The sequence below is a fragment of the Prionailurus viverrinus genome, chromosome C1, assembly GCF_022837055.1.
Source record: "Prionailurus viverrinus isolate Anna chromosome C1, UM_Priviv_1.0, whole genome shotgun sequence".
Taxonomy (NCBI): domain Eukaryota; kingdom Metazoa; phylum Chordata; class Mammalia; order Carnivora; family Felidae; genus Prionailurus; species Prionailurus viverrinus.
In genome coordinates, this window is record NC_062568.1 from 131,049,097 (window position 1) to 131,073,182 (window position 24,086).

The following is a 24,086-nucleotide window of genomic DNA, read 5'->3' on the forward strand; positions in this document are numbered from 1 at the left end:
AAGATGCAGAGAAAGGAGAACCCTCTTACACTGTTGGTGAGAATGCAAAGTGATGCATTCAGATTCTTATGGAAAGAGCCCAAATGTCCATTGATTGATGAATGGAGAAAGAAGGTGTGGTGTATATATACAGGGGAATATTATTCAGCCGTAAAAAAGAGTGACATTTTGCCATTTGCAACAATGTGGATGGAGCTAGAGTATATTATGCTAAGCGAAATAAATCAGAGAAAAACAAATACCATATCATTTCACTCATATGTGGAACTTAAGAAATGAAACAGATGAACATAGGGGAAAGAAAAGAGGCAAACCATAAAACAGACTCTTAATTGTGGACAACAAACTGTGGGTTGCTGGAGGAGAGGTGGGCGGGGGGATGGGCTAAATGGGTGATGGACATTAAGGAGGGTACTTGTGATGAATACTAGATATTATATGAAAGTGATGAATCACTAAATTCTACTCCTGAAACTAATATTACACTATATGTTAACTAGAATTTAAATAAAAAATTGAAACAAAAAGTAAATAAAATAAAAATTAAAAATAAACTGTATAAAATATAAATGTAAAATATAGGGTATAAAATATAGAGGATATTATATTTATATATACATATAAGCAACATATTTCTATCATGACAGTTTAGTAGGTGCTATTAACATCTTGAATGGTGGGTAAAATGTAACACTGTAGACTTCATCTTAAAGAAATTTGGTTTTAGTTTTCAGAAAACTGGTAAATTGAAAAATATAAGTAAATTATTATAATCAAAACTAGTTTTAACTTTGAAAGTCTTAGTGGGTTTAAATTAATGGAGTAGAGACTTTTCTGGTAAATTTATTTGTACCCACTGTACAAATAGTGACTGGCAGCAGGTTTTATGAGCCACAATATAATAATACAGTATGGTAGACACTGCAATACCCTGTCAATTAAGGGATCTCATATTCTTGTCAATGAAGCGCAAACTCTCACAAAATAATCTGACTTTATTTTTCTTGGAAAGATGAAGATAGGAGTGTTATAGTCTATTTCTAATATCGTGAATAATGAAATTTTGTCTTTATTAGTAATTATACATATAATGTTCTACAACAGTCACTGAATTTGTTTTAAATCTTATTTTGGATAAGATTATTTAGGGTGAGATAATTTGTGCTCTCCCACCTTCAATTTATAATTTTCCTATTGCATATTATTGTTATTCAGAATATACAGTCACACTTTCTTTTATGGCACTTGACTTTATTGTGCTTCGCAGATAATGTGCTTTTTTACAAATTGAAATTTTGTGAGAACGCTGCACTGAACAAGTCTGTTGGCACCATTTTCCAACAGCATTTGCTCACTTTGTGTCTCTGTCGTATTTTGTAATTCTTACAATATTTCAAACCTTTAAATTATTATATTTGTTATGGTGGTCTGTGATCAGTTATTACTGGAGTAATGGTTAACATTTATTACCAATGAAGTTTTTTTTTTTTACATTAAGGTATGTGAATTGTTGTTTTAGACATAATACTATTGCATATTTAATAGACTACAGTATATACTGTAGGCATTATCTTATATGCACTGGGAAACCAGAAAATTCATTTGATTCGCTTTATTGTGAGGTATTCGCTTTATTGCGGTAGGTTGGAACAGAAACTGCGATGTCTGCAAGGTATGCTTGTAAATTTATTTAAACTTTGCAAGCAGTTTGATTGACTTGAATCTTCTTTGTTTTTTAAAATAAGTATTTTTAATTTTTTTTGAATTTTTATTTATTTTTGAGGAGAGACAGAGACAGAGCATGAACGGGGGAGGGGCAGAGAGATAGAGGGAGACACAGAATCCAAAGCAGGCTCCAGGCTCTGAGCTGTCAGCACAGAGCCCGATGCGGGGCTCGAACTCATGAACCATGAGATCATGACCTGAGCTGAAGTTGGACGCTCAACTGACTGAGCCACCCAGGTGCCCCAAAATAACTATTTTTTTAAACAAACAAACAAAAAAGAACAACAAAAACCTCCACAGTTTTTCTCTCTGTTGCCAAGTAGTAGTCACTTATATTTTAAATTGAGATGGAGTACTTCTCAATTATATTTTCTGAGTAGCCAGTAACATGTATGTTGTAACTTTGTTGATAGTATAACATCTTTCAGAAGAGGAAGATCTATGAAGTGAAATAATACAACCAGATACTTAAATTTCTACTTCAAACTCCTAGACATCCAGTGCCCTTTTAGAATACAATGTGTGTATATTTATAACTGTCCAAGTAAAAAGAATCATATTTAAGCCATAATTCTCATTATCTTTGAAAATATATACAGTCTAGTTGGGTTTTAAGGAAAATTCATCTCAGTGAGGTGTTAGAATATAAAATTAGAGAAAAATATTTTATATTATATAGTAGTCCCCCACCCCTTGTCATCAGCTTCACTTTCCATGGTTTTAGTTATCCATGGTCAACCAGTGTTGGGAAGCATATGTTCCTCTTGATAAATCATCAGAGGGTCGATAGTAGCCTAATGCTACATCACAATGCCTGTGTTACTCACTTCATCTCAACATACAGACACTTTATCATCTCACGTTATCAGAAGAGAAGGGTGAGTATAATACAATAAAACAGTTTGAGAGAGAGATCACATTAACATAACTTTTTTGCAGTATATTGCTATAATTGTTCTATTTTATTATTATTAATCTCTTATTGTGCCCAATTTATAAACTAAACTTTATTATAAGTATATATGTATGGGAAAAAACAAATCATATATAGGGTTCAGTACTATCCATGATTTCAGGCATCCACTGCAGGTCTTAGAATGTATCCTCCACAGATTATAGAGGAGTACTATATACGTATTGGATGTTCTATCAATATTAATTTTATTTCACCTTCAGTAATTTCTCATATTAAAACATTTTCATTTGCTTGCAAGTTAAATGATCTATATAAATGATATGTGTAGATTTCTACTTGCCTTTTTTTTAAGTTTTAATGGTCATTAACTCTTAACAAATATTTCTATATTTGAATTTAAGTTTAGATATAGAAAGTATCCTATCTTCTTGAAGAAATTATATCTGAATTATGATCTATTATTATACACAAACTATAGCATTCAACTAAATAAAATAATCTTGCATCCTATTATTTTATTATTTATTAATAACCTATTGGAAAGAAAAAAATACCTCTGTAAATTTTTACAAAATCTATTGCACATTTTATTATTTTCTATGGATAAAGTGGGCTTTTAAATTTCTATAGCAGATATTCACATTATGCAGTTTAAATTGCTAACTCCAAGTGAAGCACTTTATTTTTTTAATCTTATAGAAATGTTTATTTCTTATATAAAATATAAACAGTAATCAATTGAGTTTCTAGTCTTATATTCCACTACCTGCTTATAGGCAAGGAATATAGATTAGAGATCATCTTTGACCTCAAGAAAATTTTAAAAATATAATAAAAGATACATGTCAGAAAAAATATACAACTACTATAAATGTATATTAACAAATACAATGATCAAAAGGGTGTAGTTCAAAGAACATTCTGGCCTTATGCTTCTAATTGGAAAATGGCTGAAATATTAATAAAGCTTTTTAAAGGAATTATCATTTGAGCAATGATAGAAAGTATGAAAAGGGTAGATTTTTGGTATAGATGAAAAAATTTATTTAATTTCATGGGAACAGTCTAGAGGCACAAATACTGATTCTTTATGAATATCTAGTGATTACCAATAGTGTCATGTAGTAGATGTTCAGTAAACACTTGATGATTCATAAATGGAATACTTGTACACATATACACTCAGTTTTCTTAACTAACTCATGGGGAAAGTTAATAGCTTTTCAAGTCAGTTAAACAGTTAAGAGTGGATACAATCCAGAAAATAGAAGTAGAGGTGATATTTTTACAATTTCTATAAGGTATATAAAGAATCCTCCCTCTGTCTACATGTGTCCATACCATTTCTTTTTATGGCTTAATATGTTGATTATAGTTTTTCTTTGTATAGTTTTTACTTCTTTCCTGTTGTCTTTCTTCTTCTACTTCCTAACATGAATTTTCTTTAATAAACTTTAAAATCTTAAACCCTTAGGATTAACTTTTTAAGGAAACCTTTTTGCTAGATCTATGTTACATAATACACTAGGCATGTGATGTGTCGAATTAAAAAAAAAGTGTATACATGATTAATTAAGAAGGAATTTTGATCTGCATTTTTCAAGTGATGAAACTGAGGTTAAGAGATGCTACATTCCCCCCCACCCACCCCAGTAGGATATAAGCAGGATTTAAATCCAGAAGTGCATGGCTTCAAAGCCTGCATGTGCACCTGTGTGCACATTCACATGTATTTCCTAGTTTAGCATCTCAAGGTCAGATAAAAAATTTTCTTTTCTACAAGACTAATTCTTTCCTTACACATTCAGTTTGCATAGGACTAAAGTTAATTCATATTTCTAAAGTCTAATCATATTGTGAAAAACTTTCCTAAAATTTAGTATGCCTGAAATATGAAGAGAGGGTTTTCAGAGTAAAACCACCAAACCTATTCTGTCCACAAACCATTTGTCTCCAGAAGAGGGTGAATACTGTGAGGGCAGGAGTTTTTGTGTGTTCTGCTAATGACAGGTTCCCACTCTCCTTTGCCAAATGTGTGAATACCCATGGGTTGTTTACTGAGAGATGGTGACAACTTGACAGTGTTCCCTGTGCCTGTACTTTCTGTATGTGCTATTAGGGACATTTTGTATTAAATTAATGTACATTAGCACACTTGCTATTAGACAGCTCAATCTAGAAGTATAAGTAATGTTAATTCACCCTTCTCACACATGCAAACTTATTGAAGTTCCCAAGTAGTTTTTAAATACAACAGATTGGAGTTTATCTTGGAAGGGTGCTTCCATCTGTGAAAATTCTCATTGGAAAAAGCAAGAACACTTTAAAATAAATTCACCAGCTGTTTTGATAGTGTTGTGATGATATAAAGGCCCAAATATGATAGGACTATTGGTTAAATTTGTTATAACATATGAGACGATAGCTGGCTTGTGAGTTTCTCATGTTTCTTGATAATGACTTTAAACCATTAAATTGTAGAAAGATGATGCTAATGCAATTTCAAGCTATAACTTTAAAATAAAAAGCAAAGAATAAAACTTAACTTGTCTTAAAATTAACTCACATGAAAATGGCACATGTTGTATCTTTGAACAAGCTTTAAAAACTCCAATGAGTAATAGAAAATTCAACACCTGCAAAATATGTGTAAGTTAATGGACTAGAGAACATTCAATGCCTATACTTTTGTGTTGATATAAAAGCAACAAACATGTCAAACATCATTTGTGTTTTAGACTTTTGCTTAAACAAGGAGTAAAAGTCCTCATGCTTTATACATAAAACAAATCTGTGCACAAAAGATCAGATATTTAGTTTTTATACCTCCTAACATAACCCCGTACATTTTTCTTCACACAATTGAAGACTAAAATGCTTGTGAATGATCGAACAACATGAAGAAAACAGTTGAAGTGATTGTGTATTTTCTAGAAGGAGACTGCTGGGGTATCTTTAAAGTACCCTTCTAAATTTAAATCTTACAGCCTTTGCTTTTAGAAAGGTTTAAGAGCTCACAGAATAGGAGTCAAACCTCTTGTTTAGAAAGAGAACTGAAGAAATCTTCCCACTTACTATGAGAGAAAAAAATTGTTATTGATCTTGTGTTCTTGATGGGAAGAATTGAGGAGGTGTTCCCTTTCTAACAGGTTTCTGAATGTCTTTGACTCAGAGTACCCAGCTTCCTACACTGCAGAGTTCTCTACCATTTCTTCAAAGTTATTTGTAAGAGGTAGAGTGCAAAGGTGACTTCTGAATCATTGCTTGATGTTGGCTCAGCCTGTTTTCAAAACCATGTTTGTGTATTCGGTGATACATGCCAGTGCATTTGGGGTTTTTTGTTTGTTTTTTTGTTTGTTTAGGTGTTATGTTTTCTTCTTCACTTTCTCTATTTTTCCACTGCCTTTCTGAGAGTTTTCACAGCATCTATACAATATCTTCCCAATTATTCTTTTAATGCCAGCCCCCTTCTATTAAAAAGCCTCAATGAAATACTAAACCCTTAGATTGGACATCAAAATCTTCCACAATTTGGTCCAAATACATCCAAAATATATCTTCTAATCATTTCACATGAGTCAATGAACAACTCTAGCCAATTGTCCAAGTCATTATGCCAAGACATATTCTGAACTTTTAAAATTAGTCACTCATGTCAGTCCAGCATAACTTGTATGCCACTCCCTCTCATCTCTTAGTCCTGTCACTTCAGAATCACTTTGATTGCCACCCACTTAAAGCAGATTCTAAACCTCATCCTGAAGTGACTTTTCACTCTGCTACCAAAACATCTCGATGTCATGGAGCTTATGCTTCCCTTTTCTTTGTTTCCCTTTTCTTTTTTCAAATCCCATTGTGCCTATTATTTAAGAAATATTCAATGAGTCTTAGTATTTTTTAAATGTCATAATCTCCTACAGTTTTATTTTGATATAAGAACTGTACTTGGAATCATGAGTTGGTTGAAGAAATACTAGACAGTTTTATTGTCAGTGATATGCTGTGATAGATCAAGCCTCGTGCTTTGGCAACTATAGCAAATCATGAGCCTTAAGTGTAATTTTAAGTGTTTTATTTGTTGTATTTTTCCAAACATATCTTTTTTTCTTCTTGGATCATTGTTTTACATGCAGTCTTAAAATTCAATTTGAGGATCATAAGATAATCAGTATTGTTGTGGAGGATCCTTAGTCATTTAATTAGGTTCTGTTCTTTCTGTGTCCTCCCCTCCAATATCCTTAAAAGTAATATACAATTGACATTTTTTTCTCATGATAGTGTTTTTATATTACTAGGACACTTCTAATTATGCAATATGATTTTTTTAGACAGTCAGCCATTAAAGAGCTTTTCAAACTCAACACCCCAAAAATTAATAAATTAAAAAAATGGGCAGAAGACATGAGTAGATATTTTTCCAAAGAAGACATACAGATGGCTAACAGACACATGAAAAGATTCTCAGCATCACTCATCATCAGGAAAATACAAATCAAAACTACGGTGAGATGCCCCCTCACACCTGTCAGAATGGCTAAAATTAACAATACAAGAAACAACAGGTATTGGCAAGGATGTGGGAAAAGGGGAATCATCTTACACTGTTAAAAAAAAAGAACTATCATTTGATCCAGTAATCACACTTCTGGGTATTTATCCAAAGAACACTGAAACACTAATTCGAAGGGATATATGTACCCCTATATTTATTGCAGCTTTAAAAATTTTTTTAATGTTTATTTATTTTTGAGAGAGAGAGCATGAGTGGGAGAGGAGCAGAGAGAGAGGGAGACACAGAATCCCAAGCAGGCTCTAGGCTCTGAGCTGTCAGCACAGAGCCTGACGTGGGGCTCGAACCCACAAACCGTGATCATGACCTGAGCCAAAGTCAGATGCTTAACCGACTGAACCACCCAGGCACCCCTATTGCAGCTTTATAAACAGCCCAGTTGTCCATCGACAGATGAACATTTGGTATGTACACACACACACACACACACACACACACACGCACGCACACACAATGGAATGTTATTCAACCATAAAAAATAGTGAAATCTTGCCATTTACAATGGATGGATCTAGAGAGTATAATGCTAAGTGAATTAAGCCAGTTAGAGAAAGACAAATGCTATATGATTACACTTGTATGTGTAATTTAAGAAAGTAAACAAGTGAACAAAGAAAAAAAACCAGAAAAAACAAAAAATAGAGTCTAACTATAGAGAATAAACAGATGTCTATCAGAGGGGAGGTGGGGGGGAGCGTTGGTGAAATACGTGAAGGTGATTAAGAGTACAATTATCTTGATGAGCATTGAGTAATATCTTAAATTGTTGAATCACTAAATTGTATGCCTGAAACTAACATAACACTGTTAACTATACTGGAATTAAAATTAAGAATAATAAAAAATCTAAGGGGTGCCTGGCTGGGTCAGTCAGAGCAGTGTGTGACTCTTGATCTCAGGGTCATGAGTTTGAACCCTCCATTGGATGTAGAGATTGCTTAAAAAAATAAATAAAGTTTAAATAAAAGTTCAAACATCTTAACTTTTAGATTTGTGTGGAGTAGAAATGCAAATTTTTTTCTGTTCAGTATAAAAGATAATTCCAAGAGTTATGTTTTATTGCTCTCCAGGATACCGCCTGGTTTTGTATCTAATCTAGCAATTTTATTTATGATTTTTATTTGTAATTTAAATTATTTACTTATAATTTAAAATTATAAATCAGATTTATTTCTTTATTAAATCCCCTATATAATTTCCAGTCATGTAAGTGTACTTTTAAAAATGTAACACTTTATTGAGATAAATTCATATCTCATACAATTTGCCAATGTAAAGTGTACTATTATTCAATGATAGTGAGTATATGTTCAGGAATGTAACTGTAATCCCAGTCAAATTGAGCATATTTTTATAATCCTAAATATCCCAGTAGATATTTTACATTTTTTCTCAGATCCCTAGCCCTAGGCATCTACCAGTCTGCCTTGTGTTTCTTTAGTTTTGCCTATTCTGGACATTTCCAATGAAAATGTCCAAATGAAAACATAATTTGTGATCTTTTGTGAATGGCATCTTTAACTTAGCATAATGTTTTCAAGGTTCAGCTATATTTTAGAATATATCATCACTTCATTTCTTTTTATTTCTAAATAATATCTGATTATATGGATATATCACATTTTTTAGCCCTTCATCAGTCATGGGCATTTAGGTTGCTTCCATATTTTAGGTATTAGGAATAACACTACTTTGAACATTAATGTATGAAATTTTATATGGACAGATGTTATAAATTTTCTTGAGTGTACACCAAAGAATGGAATTGCTGAATCATATGGTAACTCTATTTTTAATCTTGCGAGGAACTGCCAAACTATTTTTCAAAGCAGAGACACCATTTTTCAATCCTGACAACATTGTATGATTGTTGCAATTTCTCCACATCCATGTCAACATTTTTTATTGTATGTCTTTTTGACTGTAGCCATCCAAGTAGGTACTAAGTGGTATCTCATTATTTTGACAAGCATTTCTCTTAAAGCCAGTGATGTTTAGCAACACTTATGCTTATTGGACATTTGTATATTTTTGGAGAATTGTTTATACTAAACCATTGTTCTTTTTTAAACCCTTGTTCATTTTTTAATTGAATATCTTTTTATTAGTGAGTTATAAATGTTCTTTATATATTCTAGATGAAAATTTCTTATCATATATGATTTTTTCCTCTTCTGTGGGTTGCCTTTTAACTTTCTTGATGGTGTTCTTGGTAGTATAGAAGTTGTAAATTCTGATGAAATTCAATTTATCTGTTTTTCTTTTGTTGCTTGTGCTTTTATTGTCATATCTAAAAACAATGGCCTAATCCAAAGTCTTAAAGATTTATTCCTATATTGTCTTCTAAGAGTTTTATAGATTCATCTCTAACATCTAGATCTATAATCTATTATTAGTTAATTTTTATGTATGGTGGACTAGAGATCAACTTCATCCTTTTGCATATTGATATTCAGTTATCACATCATTTTTTGAGGAGAATATTCTTTCTCTATGGAATTGTCTTGGAACCCTTATCAAAAAAATCAGCTGTACATAAATATTAAGGCTCTATCTAGACTGTCAATTCTGTTCTGTTGGTTTGTATATGTATTATTATGCCAATGCCACAATATCTTCTTTACCATAGCTTCATAATAAATTTTGAAAATCAGGAAATGCAATCCTTCCATGTGTATTCTTATTTTACAGGGCTGTTTTGCCTATTCTGGTTCCCTTGGATTTTCATACAAATTTGAGGTCAATATGCCAATTTTTGCAAAGAAATCTGCTAGGATTTTGACAAGATTGCTCTAAGCTGTAGGTCAATTTGAAGAGTATCGTTATCCTAGTAATAAGTCTTCTAACTCATAATCGTGGGTCATGGCTGTCTTTCAATTTATTTAGGTTTTCTTTAGTTTCTTTCATCATTGTTCTATTTTCAGAACATATGTTTCACACATTTTTGGCAAATAAAGTCTAATTTGTATTTTGATTCTCTTATTAAATAGAATTATTTTCTTGATTTCATTTTTATTGTTTTATACGTTTTGTGTAGAAATACAGTTGAGGGGCGCCTGGGTGGCACAGTCGGTTAAGCGTCCGACTTCAGCCAGGTCACGATCTCGCGGTCCGTGAGTTCGAGCCCCACGTCAGGCTCTGGGCTGATGGCTCAGAGCCTGGAGCCTGTTTCCAATTCTGTGTCTCCCTCTCTCTCTGCCCCTACCCCGTTCATACTCTGTCTCTCTCTGTCCCAAAAATAAATAAACGTTGAAAAAAAAATTAAAAAAAAAAAAGAAATACAGTTGATTGTTGTGTATTGATCTTATGCCCTATAAACTGGTTATAGTCACTATTAGTGCTGTATTGGTCAGGGTTCTCCTTGGAAACAAAATGAACAAATACATATTCTTGCTCTCACCTTTTTTGTGCTATTCAGGTCTTCAATGGGTTTGTTCATGTCCACTCAGTTGAGTGACAATTAGGGAGAGCAGTTTACAGAGTTTACCAATATAAATCCTAATCTCATATGGAAATGCCTTCACAGTGTTTATGTGGAAATCCTAATCTCATATGGAATGCCTTCACCCCAAATTAATGTTTAATGTGGGCATCCCATAACAAAGTCAGATTGACACAAAATTAAGCATCACATTGCTAATAATTCTTTAGTGGAATTTAGGATTTTCTATTTATGTGATCACTTCATCTACAAGTAGAAATAGTTTTACTTCTTACTTTCCAATCTGAATAGCTTTTACTTCCTTTACTTGCCAAATTGTTTGATAAAACCTCTGTTACTGTGCTGGATAGAAGCACATCCTTGTATTGTTCCTAATCCTAGGAGAAAGATTTCAGTTTTCAGCATAAAGAGAGATGTTAGCTATGGTGTTTAAATAGATATCCTTTATTCACCTCTAAAGTGAATTAGTGGCTTTCTCTTTAAGGTCTGTTGTGAGTTTTTATCATGAGGAATGTTGGATTTTGTCAAATGCTTTTTCTGCATTTTTGGAGATGATTGTGTGATTTTTGTCCTTTATTCTATTGATGCAGTGTATTATATTAATCGATTTGGGAAGTGATAAACCAACCCTGCGTTCCTGAGATATATTCCATGTATATATTTCGGAACCATTTGTGAAGAATTGGTATGAATTGTTAAATATTTTGTGAGTTTAGCATTTAAGCCCTGTCAGCCTCAAATGCTCTTTGAATCACCGTTACCATCTTAATGATTCCTTATTTATTGAGTGAAGTAAAATTTTTGAGACATGTACCTTCTGAATGTGTAAGGGTATCCTGTGTTAACTTTTGAAAATTATACTTTGTTGGGATAGTGTTTTACTATTAGCCTCTATCAGTGACACCAGCAAAGGCTTTCACAAAGACAGTGTTAAATACGACCAAATTGGAGGAAGAAACAGGTTAATCTCTTGAGTTAAGACAAAAAGACTCTCACCTTATAACAACTTTTCACTGAATTGATGGAAACATAAAAACTAAGGGAAATATTTTTAAAAGTCATCTAATAAATTATAAAGCATAATTAGTGAGCTAGCTACATGCCCTTCAATTTATACTGAAAACAGCTTTTTGTGTTTTACATAAAGATGCATACTATATCTGAAAAATAATACTGCAACAAAATTTTATAATCTATTAGGTAATCACCAGTATTCTTTAGTATTAGAGTATGTCTTGGTCCTTAGGAATATGTGGCCAAATATATGACTTTGAATCCTGCCTCTGTCAATTTATATGATCTATGATCCTTTGGCATATTATTTACCCTTCCTACCTCAGTTTCCTTATTTATAATTTGAATTTTATTACACATTCTTATTATGTATTCAGAAAAAGTGTATTGAAGAACACTTCTTATGTGTTAGACATTGCTGTTGGTTGCTAAGGAGACATATTGAATAAGACAAATACTGTTAAACTGCCATGAACACTATTAAAACCATGCATTAAGACCTATTTTTAAATGTTTTATTTAGTTATGGAATGTCAGTTTGATTCTTTTTAAATAGATCACAGTATTCTGGTTATATTTTTACTTGTTTTTGTTTGTCTATTCTTTGTCTGAATTTTTCATCAAGATTATTTTACAGTCTTTTTCTTCAAACTCCAGTTTCTGTATCAGATGTGTGGGTCTGCTTGATTGATTTATTTTTACACTGATTATCAGGTATTTAATCCTGTCTCATCTCATGCTTAGAAATTTTTGATTGAGTGTTGGACACCTTATATAAGATGATTGATGATAAAGATTAAATAAAGGCCTGGCAACTTGCTGGTAATGTACTGAGGAGTCAAGAAATAGTTAAGGTTATTCTTGTTGTTTATTATCATCAGTATTTTATAGCCTCTAGGAATTTATATTATGACGAAGGTTGGACATGGAAGCGATGTGTGTGTTTTCAAAGACTTTCAAAAATATTTTAAATAAAGCAAAAGGAGAAATAAACACATTAGCCCCATGTAGTTAAATGCATTATACCATATCTTCTTTTAAACCATATTTTTACAGAAGTTTTATATTTACAGAAAAGTTGTGAAGATAGATAGTACAGAGAATTCCCATATGGACCTGCCTATTATTTTCTCGATTATTAATATCTGATATTAGGATAGCACATTTCTTACAATTAATGAAACATTATTTATATGTTATTGCTATCTAAAGTCTATGCTTTTTTTGGATTTCCTTAGTTTTTACCTAGTGCCTTTTTGGGAGGGATCCAGGGCCCTGTCCAGAATACATACATACGACAATTAGTTGTCATGTTTCCTTAGGGTTATCTTGAGTTTTATATTTTCTTAAAATTATCCTTATTTTTTTAAATTTTTAATGTTTATTTATTTTAGAGACAGAGACAGAGCATGGACGGGGGGAAGGACAGAGAGAGAGGGAGACAGAGTCTGAAGCAGGCTCCAGGCTCTGAGCTGTCAGCACAGAGCCCGATGTGGGGCTCGAACTCACCTTGAGATAATGACCTGAGCCAAAGTCAGAAGCTCAAGCAACTGAGCCACCCTGGTGCCCCCAAATTATCCTTATTTTTGACGTACTTGACAATTTTGAGGAATACTGGTCAGGTCCAATTCTGACTTGTGATTAGAGAAAAAAATACTTCCAAAATATTCAATTATTCATTCTTAGTAAATAATGATATAGTTGTACAATTTATGAAAAGTTGTGTTCTAAAAACTCTTGATAAAATGAATAGGGTTCTAAGTTATTCTGTAATAGTCAAATGTGTGGAAGGGAGTAATGAGAGATTGCCATGTCAAGGTCTGGTCCAGGAGTGCCTGTATAATGAGTTTTATCTGCATCTTTGGTTAATAGTATGTAATTAAAGGATGATAATCAATATAGAGAGTCATAACACAGAGTCTCTCTGGACAAGCCAGATGAAAGAGTGAAAGAGGGCTTAGATGCTTTTAATTTAGTTAAATTGAGGATAAGCTTTTTGTTTCTTTGTTTTTTAAAGTTTTAAGATTTAGGCTTTAAGTTTGTTCAAACAATCTACCAAACTTACCTTTGTTAAACATGAAAAGAATAATTCTTGTCAGAGTAGGACTAGGTGCCTTGTGAAAGAAAACTATTTACAGAACATTTATTTATTTTTAAAAAATGGTTATTTATTTATTTTGAGGAGTGAGGGAAGAGACAGATGAGGGGTGGCAGAGAGATGGGAAGAGAATTGCAAGCAGACTCTGAAATATTAGAGCTCCCCACATGCCCCACAGGGTGCAACCTCACGAGTTGTGAGATCATGACCTGAACCAAAATCAAGAGTCCAGTGCTTAACTGACTGAACCACCTTAGGTATCCCTACAGAAAATTTATAATTTAAATTTCAGTTTTCAAAAATTGATTAATTTTGCATTTATTAATACACCATATATTGAATGCTCCCATATGTTAGGTACTCTACTAGTGATTACCTGATATTTCTTCATGGTACAGAGTATTGGAACCTCTGTATCTTATATATGTCTTAATCTTCACTTCAATTACCTAATAAAAATTAGGTCATATTTCCAAGGTGTTTAATGTGCACTGTTAAATAATTAAATTAAATTTTATTTTATTTTATTTTTGTAGAACTATTATGGAGCTGCTAAGATGATTTTTTCTGACAACCCACTTGGTCTGACCTGTGGAATGGTATGTCCAACCTCTGATCTTTGTGTGGGTGGATGCAATTTATATGCCACTGAAGAGGGACCAATTAATATTGGTGGATTGCAGCAGTTTGCCACTGAGGTATGTATGCTGTACATATTGTTTTTCTTTTCACCCACCCCTAAAGCACAGAAATCTTAACATAACTTTAATCCTTGGTGCTTTATTGATATCCAATATTTGTTTTAATATGAAATTTATTGTCAAATTGGTTTCCATACAACACCCAGTGCTCATCCCAACAGGTGCCCTCCTCAATACCCATCACCCACCCACCCCTCCCTCCCACTCCCCATCAACCCTCAGTTTGTTCTCAGTTTTCAAGAGTCTCTTATAGTTTGGCTCCCTCCCTCTCTAACATTTTTTGTTCCTTCCCCTCCCCCATGGTCTTCTGTTAAGTTTCTCAGGATCCACATAAGAGTGAAAACATATGGTATCTGTCTTTCTCTGTATGACTTATTTCACTTAGCGTAACACTCTCCAGTTCCATCCACATTACTACAAAAGGCCATATTTCATTCTTTCTCATTGCCACATAGTACTCCATTGTATATATAAACCATAATTTCTTTATCCATTCATCAGTTGATGGACATTTAGGCTCTTTCCATAATTTGGCTATTGTTGAGAGTGCTGCTATAAACATTGGGATACAAGTGCCCCTATGCATCAGCACTCCTGTATCCCTTGGGTCAATTTTTAGCAGTGCTATTGCTGGGTCATAGGGTAGGTCTATTTCTAATTTTCTGAGGAACCTCCACACTGTTTTCCAGAGTGACTGCACCAGTTTGCATTCCCACCAACAGTGCAAGAGGGTTCCCGTTTCTCCACATCCTCTCCAGCATCTATAGTCTTCTGATTTGTTCATTTTGGCCACTCTGACTGGCGTGAAGTGATATCGGAGTGTGGTTTTGATTTGTATTTCCCTGATGAGGAGTGACATTGAGCATCTTTTCGTGTGCCTGTTGGCCATCCACATGTCTTCTTTAGAGAAGTATCTATTCATGTTTTCTAGCCATTTCTTCACTGGATTATTTGTTTTTCCAGTGTGGAGTTTGGTGAGTTCTTTATAGATTTTGGATACTAGCCCTTTGTCCGATATGTCATTTGCAAATATCTTTTCTCATTCCGTTGGTTGCCTTTTAGTTTTGTTGATTGTTTCCTTTGCAGTGCAGAAGGTTTTTATCTTCATGAGGTCCCAATAGTTCATTTTTGCTTTTAATTCCCTTGCCTTTGGGGATGTGTCGAGTAAGAGATTGCTACAGCTGAAGTCAGAGAGGTCTTTTCCTGCTTTCTCCTCTAAGGTTTTGATGGTTTCCTGTCTCACATTTAGATCCTTTATCCATTTTGAGTTTATTTTTGTGAATGGTGTGAGAAAGTGGTCTAGTTTCAACCTTCTGCATGTTGCTGTCCAGTTCTCCCAGCACCATTTGTTAAAGAGGCTGTCTTTTTTCCATTGGATGTTCTTTCCTGCTTTGTCAAAGATGAGTTGGCCATACGTTTGTGGGTCTAGTTCTGGGGTTTCTATTCTATTCCATTGGTCTATGTGCCTGTTTTTGTGCCAATACCATGCTGTCTTGATGATGACAGCTTTGTAGTAGAGGCTACAGTCTGAGATTGTGATGCCTCCTGCTTTGTTCTTCTTCTTCGAAATTACTTTGGCTATTTGGGGTCTTTTTTGGTTCCATACGAATTTTAGGATTGCTTGTTCTAGTTTCGAGAAGAATGCTGGTGCAATTTTGATTGGGATTGCATTGAATGTGTAGGTAGCTTTGGGTAGTATTGACATTTTAACAATATTTATTCTTCCAATCCATGAGCACAGAATGTTTTTCCATTTCTTTATATCTTCTTCAATTTTCATCATAAGCTTTCTGTAGTTTTCAGCCTACAGATCTGTTACATCTTTGGTTAGGTTTATTCCTAGGTATTTTATGCTTCTTGGTGCAATTGTGAAGGGGATCAGTTTCTTTATTTGTCTTTCTGTTGCTTCATTATTAGTGTAGAAGAATGCAACATTTTTAATGTGATACACAGCTAAAGTGTGTTTTATACCATAAATAATATTGTTTTTCAACAATGACTACATAAATTAAACTTCGTAAAACCATATGTCAAATTAATTATAATCCCAGAAGGTTATTAAAATACTCTGACTGAAAGTTATATAAATAAGAGGATCTGAAAGTAAAATTTATTCATTAGCTTTACTTTGTAATGTGGCTGGACACCCCATTATAAAAAGGCTATTTTGCCTGACTCTTTTTCCTGAAACTCTCTTGAATCCTTATAGCTTGAAATAATATGTCAGTATTATTTTGTGATTTTTTTTAGTAATAGAGGTTGGGGAATTTTCAAAAACCCTGACACTGAATAATATTCTTTAAAATTAAATTTTATAGACTTTTAGAATAGAAGCAGGTGTGTTATTTGGATACTAATTTATAAGGAAATAAAATGAAAGTATTTTTCACCATCACACAAGTTTGAGTCCTAGCTTTCCCCTTTATGAATCCTTTGAAAACAACTGATTCTCTGGGATACCTTATGCTTTCTGGTGTCTTCCGTTTGGAGTCAGCTACCAGATCATTTTCCATGTATCATTTGAATGACCAACTTACATAAGGTTACAGTAAGATTGTATAATCCTTGTGGTCCATTAGCTAGAAGGCCAAATTAAATGCCTTCAACACTAGATTGTTGGTTAATGACTTTCCTATCTGGTTTTGTCAATTTCAACACAACATATTCTCTCCTTTTTGGACCCTTCACATAATATCTTTCCAGCTTAAGTCTCACTTTGCTTTTAGTAATAAATCAAGGTTACTCCTTCTCTGCTTTCTGACAAGTCAATTCTAATCAAGGGCTCTTGGGAATGAGAAAATAGAAACAGTTTGTTGTGAGTTGTTGCAATAAATTATTGGACTTAATTTCTTTTCTTACCAAATTCAAAATTGTATTAGGCTTATCTTACCATTGTGTGGTATGATCTTTACAACGGAAGAAAATCCTTAGTTGATGGAGAAGATTAACTTGAATTCATCTACATCTTTCTTTGAGGACTCATTGTTTCTTCATTATAGCAGGACAAGCTTTCAAGGATGTCATAAGTGAAAAGTCACACAGTGTGTACATGAACTAACACTGCATTTCAAAACAAAATGTGTTAAAATAATATGGTTACTTTGTTGGTGACCTGGATGATAGAGAGACAGCATTCCTCTGAGAACTCTCACTTGTTTTTTTCCATTGAGGTATAATTGACATGCATTATTATAACAGTTTCAGGTGTACAACATAGTGATTCAACATTTGTATACATTGTGAAATGATAATTACAGTAAATCTAGTACCATCTGTCACCATACAAAGTTAATGCAATGTTATTGACTATATTCCCCATACTATACATCACTTCCCATGACTTACTTATTTTATAACTGGAAGTTTGTACTTCTTGATCCCCTTCACCTAGTCCTTGCTCTCAGCACCAGTTTGCTCTGGTAACCACCAATCTCTTTTCTGTATCTGTAAGTCTAGGTTTTGTTCTGTTTGTTTTGTTTTGTTTTAGATTCCATGTGTTAGTGAAATCATGTGGTATATGTCTTTCTCCATCTGACTTATTTAACTTGGCATAATACTCTCAATATCCATCCATCTTATAGCAAATGACAAGATTTCATTCTTTTATATGCCAGTAATATTCCATTGTATATACATATTACAGTTTCTTTATCCACTGATTTATTGATGGACATGTAGGTTGTTTCCATATCTTGGCCGTTATGAGTAATAATGTAATGCACATAAGGTGCATATATTTTTGAATTAGTATTTTATTTTTCTTTAAATAGTACCTAGTAGTAGAATTGTTTGATCATATGGTAGGTCTGTCTTTAGTTTTTTGATGAACCTCTATAATATTTTTCATAATGGCTGCACCAATTTATGTTCTCACTAACAGTGCACAAGGATTACCTTTTCCACACATCCTTGCCAACACTTGTTATTTTTTTCTCTTTTTGATAATGGCCTTTCTGACGTGTGTAAGGTGGTATCTCATTGTGGTTTGATTTTCATTTCATTGATGACTAGTGATATTGAACATCTTTTTATATGCCTGTTGGCCATCTGCATTTTTTTTGGAAAATATCTATTTGGATCCACTGCTTATTTTTTTGTATTTTTTATAAAGTTTATTTATTTTAAGAGAGAGAGAGAGAGCATGAGCAGGGGAGAGACAGAGAGAGAGGGAGAGAGAGAATCCCAAGCAGGCTCTGCACTGTCAGTGCAGAGACCAACATGGGGCTTGAACTTATGAACTGTGAGATCATGATCTAGGCTGAAACCAAGAGTTGGATGCTTAACTGACTGAGCCACCCAGGCACCCCTGCTTATTTTTTAATTGAACTGTTTGGAGTTTTTTGTTATATAATTCAATATGTATGCTTTATATATTTTGGATATTAATCCCTTATTGGATATATGATTTACAAACATCTTCTCCCACTCAGTAGATTGTCTTCATTTTGTTGATTTTTTTTTGTTTGCTATGCAGAAGCTTTTTAGTTTGACATAGTCTCTTTTGCTCATTCATTTATTTTATTTTTGCTTTTGTTTCCTTTGTCTTTTGATTCACATCTAAAAATAAAATCATTCAGGTCAATGTCAATGAGTTTGCAACCTATGTTTTCTTGTAGCAGTTTTATGCTTTTGGTCTTACATTCAAGTATTTAATCCATTTTGAGTTTACTTTTTATATATGGTGTAAGAAAATGGTCTAGTTTCATTCCTTTGCATGTAGCTGTCCAGTTTTTCCAACACCTTTTATTGAAGAGACTGTCTGTGGTTTTATTTTGGGGCTCTCCATTCTGTTCTGTTGATATATGTGTCTGTTTTTATGCCAGTACCATTTTGTTTAGATTACTGTAGCTTTGTAGTATAGTTTGAAATCAGAGACTGATACCTCCAACTTTGTATTTACTTCTCAAGCTTGTTTTGGCTATTGGGGGGTCTTTTGTGGTTTTGTATTAATTTCAGAATTATTTCGTCTAGTTTTGTGAAAAGTACCATTGGAGTTTTGATAGAGATTGCATTGAATCTTTAGATTGCTTTGGGTAATATAGGCATTTTAACAATACTAATTCTTTCAGTCCATGAACATTAATATCTTTCTGTTTGTGTCTTCTTCAGTTTGTTTCATTAATGTCTTATAATTTTCAATGTACAGGTGTTTCCCCTCCTTTGTTAAATTTGGTTTTAGGTATTTTATTCTTTTTGATGGGATTTGGATGGGATTGTTTTCTTCATTTCTTTCTCTGGTAATTTGTTATTAGTGAATATAAACAACAATTTTTCTTTTTTAATTTTTTAATGTTTATTTTTGAGAGACAGAGTGTGAGCAGGGGAGGGGCAGAGAGAGAAGAAAACACAGAATCTGGAGGAGGCTCTATGCTCTGAGCTATCAGCACAGAGCCTAACATGGGGCTCAAACACACGAACTGTGAGATCATGACCTGAGCTGAAGTCAAACACTTAACTGACTGAGCCAATCAGGCACCCCTAAACAACGTATTTTTCTATATTAATTTTATATCCTGAAACCTTACTGAGTTTATTTATTAGTTCTAACAGTTTTTTGTTGGAGTCTTCAGGGTTTTCTATATAGTATTGTGTCTTCTGCAGATAGTAACAGTTGTACTTCTTTCTTTCCAGTTTAGATGCTTTTTAGTTCTCTTGCCTGATTGCTGTGGATAGGATTTCCAATACTAAGTTGGATAAAGGTGGGAAGAGTGAGCATTCTTGTCTGTTATGGTCTTAGAGCAAAAGCTTGAACTTTACACCATTCAGTATGATGTTAGCTGTGGGCTTGTCAATGAGACCTGTAGTATGTTGAGATACATTCCTTCTATATGCATTTTTTTAGAGTTTTTATCATAAAAAGTTAGAGAACTTTATGGAATACTTTGCATTTATTGAGATGATCATATAATTTTTATTTTTCAGTTTGTTAATGTGGTGTATTTCATTGATTTGTAGATGTTGAAAAAATCCTTGCATTTGTGGGATAAATGCCATTTGATCACGATGAATGATCCTTTTAATGTATAGTTGAATTCAATTTGCCAATATTTTGTTAAGGATATTTGCATCTATGTTCATCATAGATATCAACCTGTAATGTTTTCTTTGTGTGTATCCTTGTGTGGTTCAGGTAACAGGGTAATGGTCACCTCCTGAAATGAGTTTGGAAGACGTTCCTTCTCATCAATTTTTTTGGAAGAGTTTGGGAATGATATGTATCAAAGCTTTCAGTGGTTGGTAGAATTAACCAGTGAAGCCATCTGATCCTGGACTTTTGTTTATGGGGAGTTTTCTGGTTACTGACTCAGTGTCCTTACTAGTAGATAGTCTGCTCAGATTTTCTATTTTTCCAGGATTCTGTTAGAAAATTATGAGTCCCTGTTAATTTATCCATTTCTTCTAGCTTGTCCATTTTGTTGGCATACAGTTGTTCATAGTAGTCTTATGATCTTTTGCTATTTCTATGGAATCAGTCGAAACTTCTCTTTTATTTATGATTCATTTATTTGAGCTGTCTCTCTCTTCTATTTCCTTTTTTTAGTCTATTTCATTTATTTCCACTTCGAACTCTATCATTCTCTTATAGAACTTCTAATAACTTGTGATTTTTTATGTTCTTATTTTTGTAATTTCTTTAGGGGTGATATTAAGCTGTCTACTAGGGATTTTTCTTGTTTCTTGAGATAGCCCTGTATTGCCATGAACTTCAATCTTAGAACCACTTGTAAGGCATCTCATAAATTTTGATATGTCATATTTCTGTCTTCATTTGCTCCAGGTATTTTGTTTTTATTTCTTGTTTTTTCTATGACCCAGTAGTTTTTCAGTATCATGTTGTTTAATTTCCATTCTTTTATATTTTTTTCCATTTTCTTCTTGTAATTGATTTCTAGTTTCATAGCTTTGTGGTTCAAAAAAATGCTTGATAAGATTTCAGTCTTCTTTAATTTATTGAGACTTGTTTGTGGCCTAACATGATGTATCCTGGAGAATATCCCATGTACATTTGACAAAAATGTGTATCTTGCTGCTTTTGGATGGAATGTTTTGTATATATCTATTAAGTTAATCTGGTCTAATATGTCATTTAAGACCAATATTTCCTTATTGTTTTTTTTGTTTAATTAATCTATCCAATGATATAAGTGGGGTGTTAATGTACTCTACTATTATTTTATTGCTGTAGATTTCTTCTTTATAAATGTTATATCCTTTTGCCGAGTTGACTCCTTTATTATTGGGTAGTGCCCCTCTTTGTCTTTTATTACAGTCTTTGTTCTAATGCTTCTTTATATATATATATATATATATATATGACTGTAGCTATGCCAACTTAATTTTTATTTTAAGTTTATTTATTTTTGAGAGAGAGAATGCAAGCAGGGAGGAACAGGGAGAGAGGGAGAGAGAGAGAGAGAGGAGAGAGAAAGAATCCCAAGCAGGCTCTGCACTGAGAGTGCTGAGAGCATAGAGCCTGATGTGGGGCTTGAACACACCAACTGGGAGATCATAACCTGAGCCTAAATCAAGAGTTGGACACTTAACAGACTGAGCCACCCAGGTGCCCCCCATGCGATATCTTTTTTTATACCTTCACTTTCAATCCATGTGTCCTTACTTCTGAAGTGAATCTCTCATAGGCAGTATAAAGATGCATCTTATTTTTTACCCATTCATCCACTCTATGTCTTTTGATTGGAGAAATTAATCTACTTATATTTAAAGTAATTATGATAGGTATGTACTTACTGCTACTGATTTATTGCTTTTTTCAAGTTGTTTAAGTATTTCCCCCCTGAGTCTCTTTTCTACTCTATCTCTCCTCTTTTGTGGTTTGTTGGCTTCCTTTAATGTTATGTTTAGATTGCTTCCTCATTTTCTTTGGTGTATTTACTCTATGTTTTTGATTTGTGGTTATTTTAAGGTTCACGTATATCATCCTATGTGTATTACAATTTTTTAAGTTGTAGCGAAGTAAGTTAAAAGGCATTATAAATCTCTACCTTTTTACTCTCCCCAGCAAACTTTATATTTTTAATGTCACATTTTATATCTTTTTATTTTGTGTATTAGCTATTATTTTTTTTCAAATTTTAGTACTTTAGCTTTGGTCAGTCCACTACCTTTAATATATTTACCTTTTCCAGTAAGATTTTTACCTTTGTACGTTTTCCTTTTATTAATCAGTGTCATTTCTTTTCAGCTTGAGAAGTTCCTTTAATATTTTTTGTAAGACCAGTTTAGTAATGCTGAACATTTTTGGCTTTTGTTTGTATTGAAAGCCCTTTTTCTCTCTCTCAATTCTGAATGATAACCTTGCTGGGTAGGCTTTTCTTAGTTGGAAGTTTTTCTCCTAGCACTTTGAATATGTCATGTCGCTTCTTTTTGTCTTACAGTTTCTCCTGAGAAATTTCCTGATATTCTCATGGGATTTCCTTTGTATGTAGCAATTTGCTTTTTTCTTTTGCTACTTTTAAGATTCTCTATTTATCTTTAAGTATATATTTTTTATTTTCTTAATGTTTACTTATTTTTGAGAGGGAGGGCAGAGAGAAGGGGAGACACAGAATCTGAAGCAGGCTTCAGGCTCTGAGCTGTCAGCACAAGCCTGACGCAGGGCTTAAACTCACTGACTGCAAGATCATGACCTGAGCCAAAGTCAGACACTTAACCGACTGAGCCACTGAGGTGCCCCAATCTTTAAGTATATTTTAATTATAGTTATAATTTTAATTATAATGTGTCTTGGTGTGGCTCTTCTTGGGTTCATCTAAATTGGAAATCTCTCAGCTTCTTGGACCTAGGTATCTTTTAGGGAACTTTACATCTTCTTCCCCTTTTTCTTTTCTCCTCTGCCAATGCCTTCATCTCCAGAGAGAGTTACCACTATCCTCTTCCCCTCTGGCAGTTGCTTTTAGATTAGTAAATAAATCTCTTAACCTCTGAGAGAAGTGTTCAAATTGCTATTTTTTTATTGGGTTTTGGGATGAGTGGGACTGCATTCCTTTAAAGAGGAAATCTCAATTTTTTATATCATTTTGGGTCCCTTGGACTTCAGACAATCTGTTTTTCTAAATTAGATGTTTTAGGGGTTCATCTCAGTGGTGTGGATCCCAGGAGTTGAGGTGCTTGATGTGGGACACAAGCCCTTCACTCATTTAGGGGAAGCACTGAACTGGTGAGAAGCCTCCCTTTTATATGTTGCTGCAACAGGGGTAGGTTTTTTGTTGAGACCATATCTGCTCTCCTGCCTGCCTCAATATAGTATTTTTACCCTTTGTTTGTGGAGAATAACATCATCTAGTATTTCGATATTTTTCAGAGGGAAATGATTCATATATAACTTTAGATTTTGTCTGTCCATGGGAGGGGGTGAGTTCAGAATCTTCCTATTCCACCATCTTGCAGAAGTCCCCCTTTTCAACCCTCATTTGTTTTTAATGAAGTTCCTTCCTCCTCTTCCCAAAGTAAAATTGTTTGGTTGGTTTTGTTTGTGTTTTGTTTTGTTTTGTTTTGTTTTGTATTTTTAAGACATAGCATAGATTAGAATGGCATCAAATGCATTTTAAGTGATTTGTGGAGTTTAAAAAAGGAATGTATCTTTTATACTTCAATTATAC

At 33.4% G+C, this 24,086-nt stretch overlaps 1 protein-coding gene across 3 annotated transcripts in view; it reads left to right on the plus strand.

Moving 5' to 3' along the window:
- Nucleotides 1-24,086, plus strand: part of DPYD (dihydropyrimidine dehydrogenase) — an 864,530-nt gene that overhangs the window by 216,994 nt on the left and 623,450 nt on the right. For all 3 annotated transcript variants that reach the window (XM_047871842.1, XM_047871843.1, XM_047871841.1), the window contains exon 5: nucleotides 14,302-14,463. In XM_047871842.1, the coding sequence (XP_047727798.1) occupies nucleotides 14,302-14,463 (162 nt within the window). The remainder of the gene's footprint in view (nucleotides 1-14,301; nucleotides 14,464-24,086) is intronic.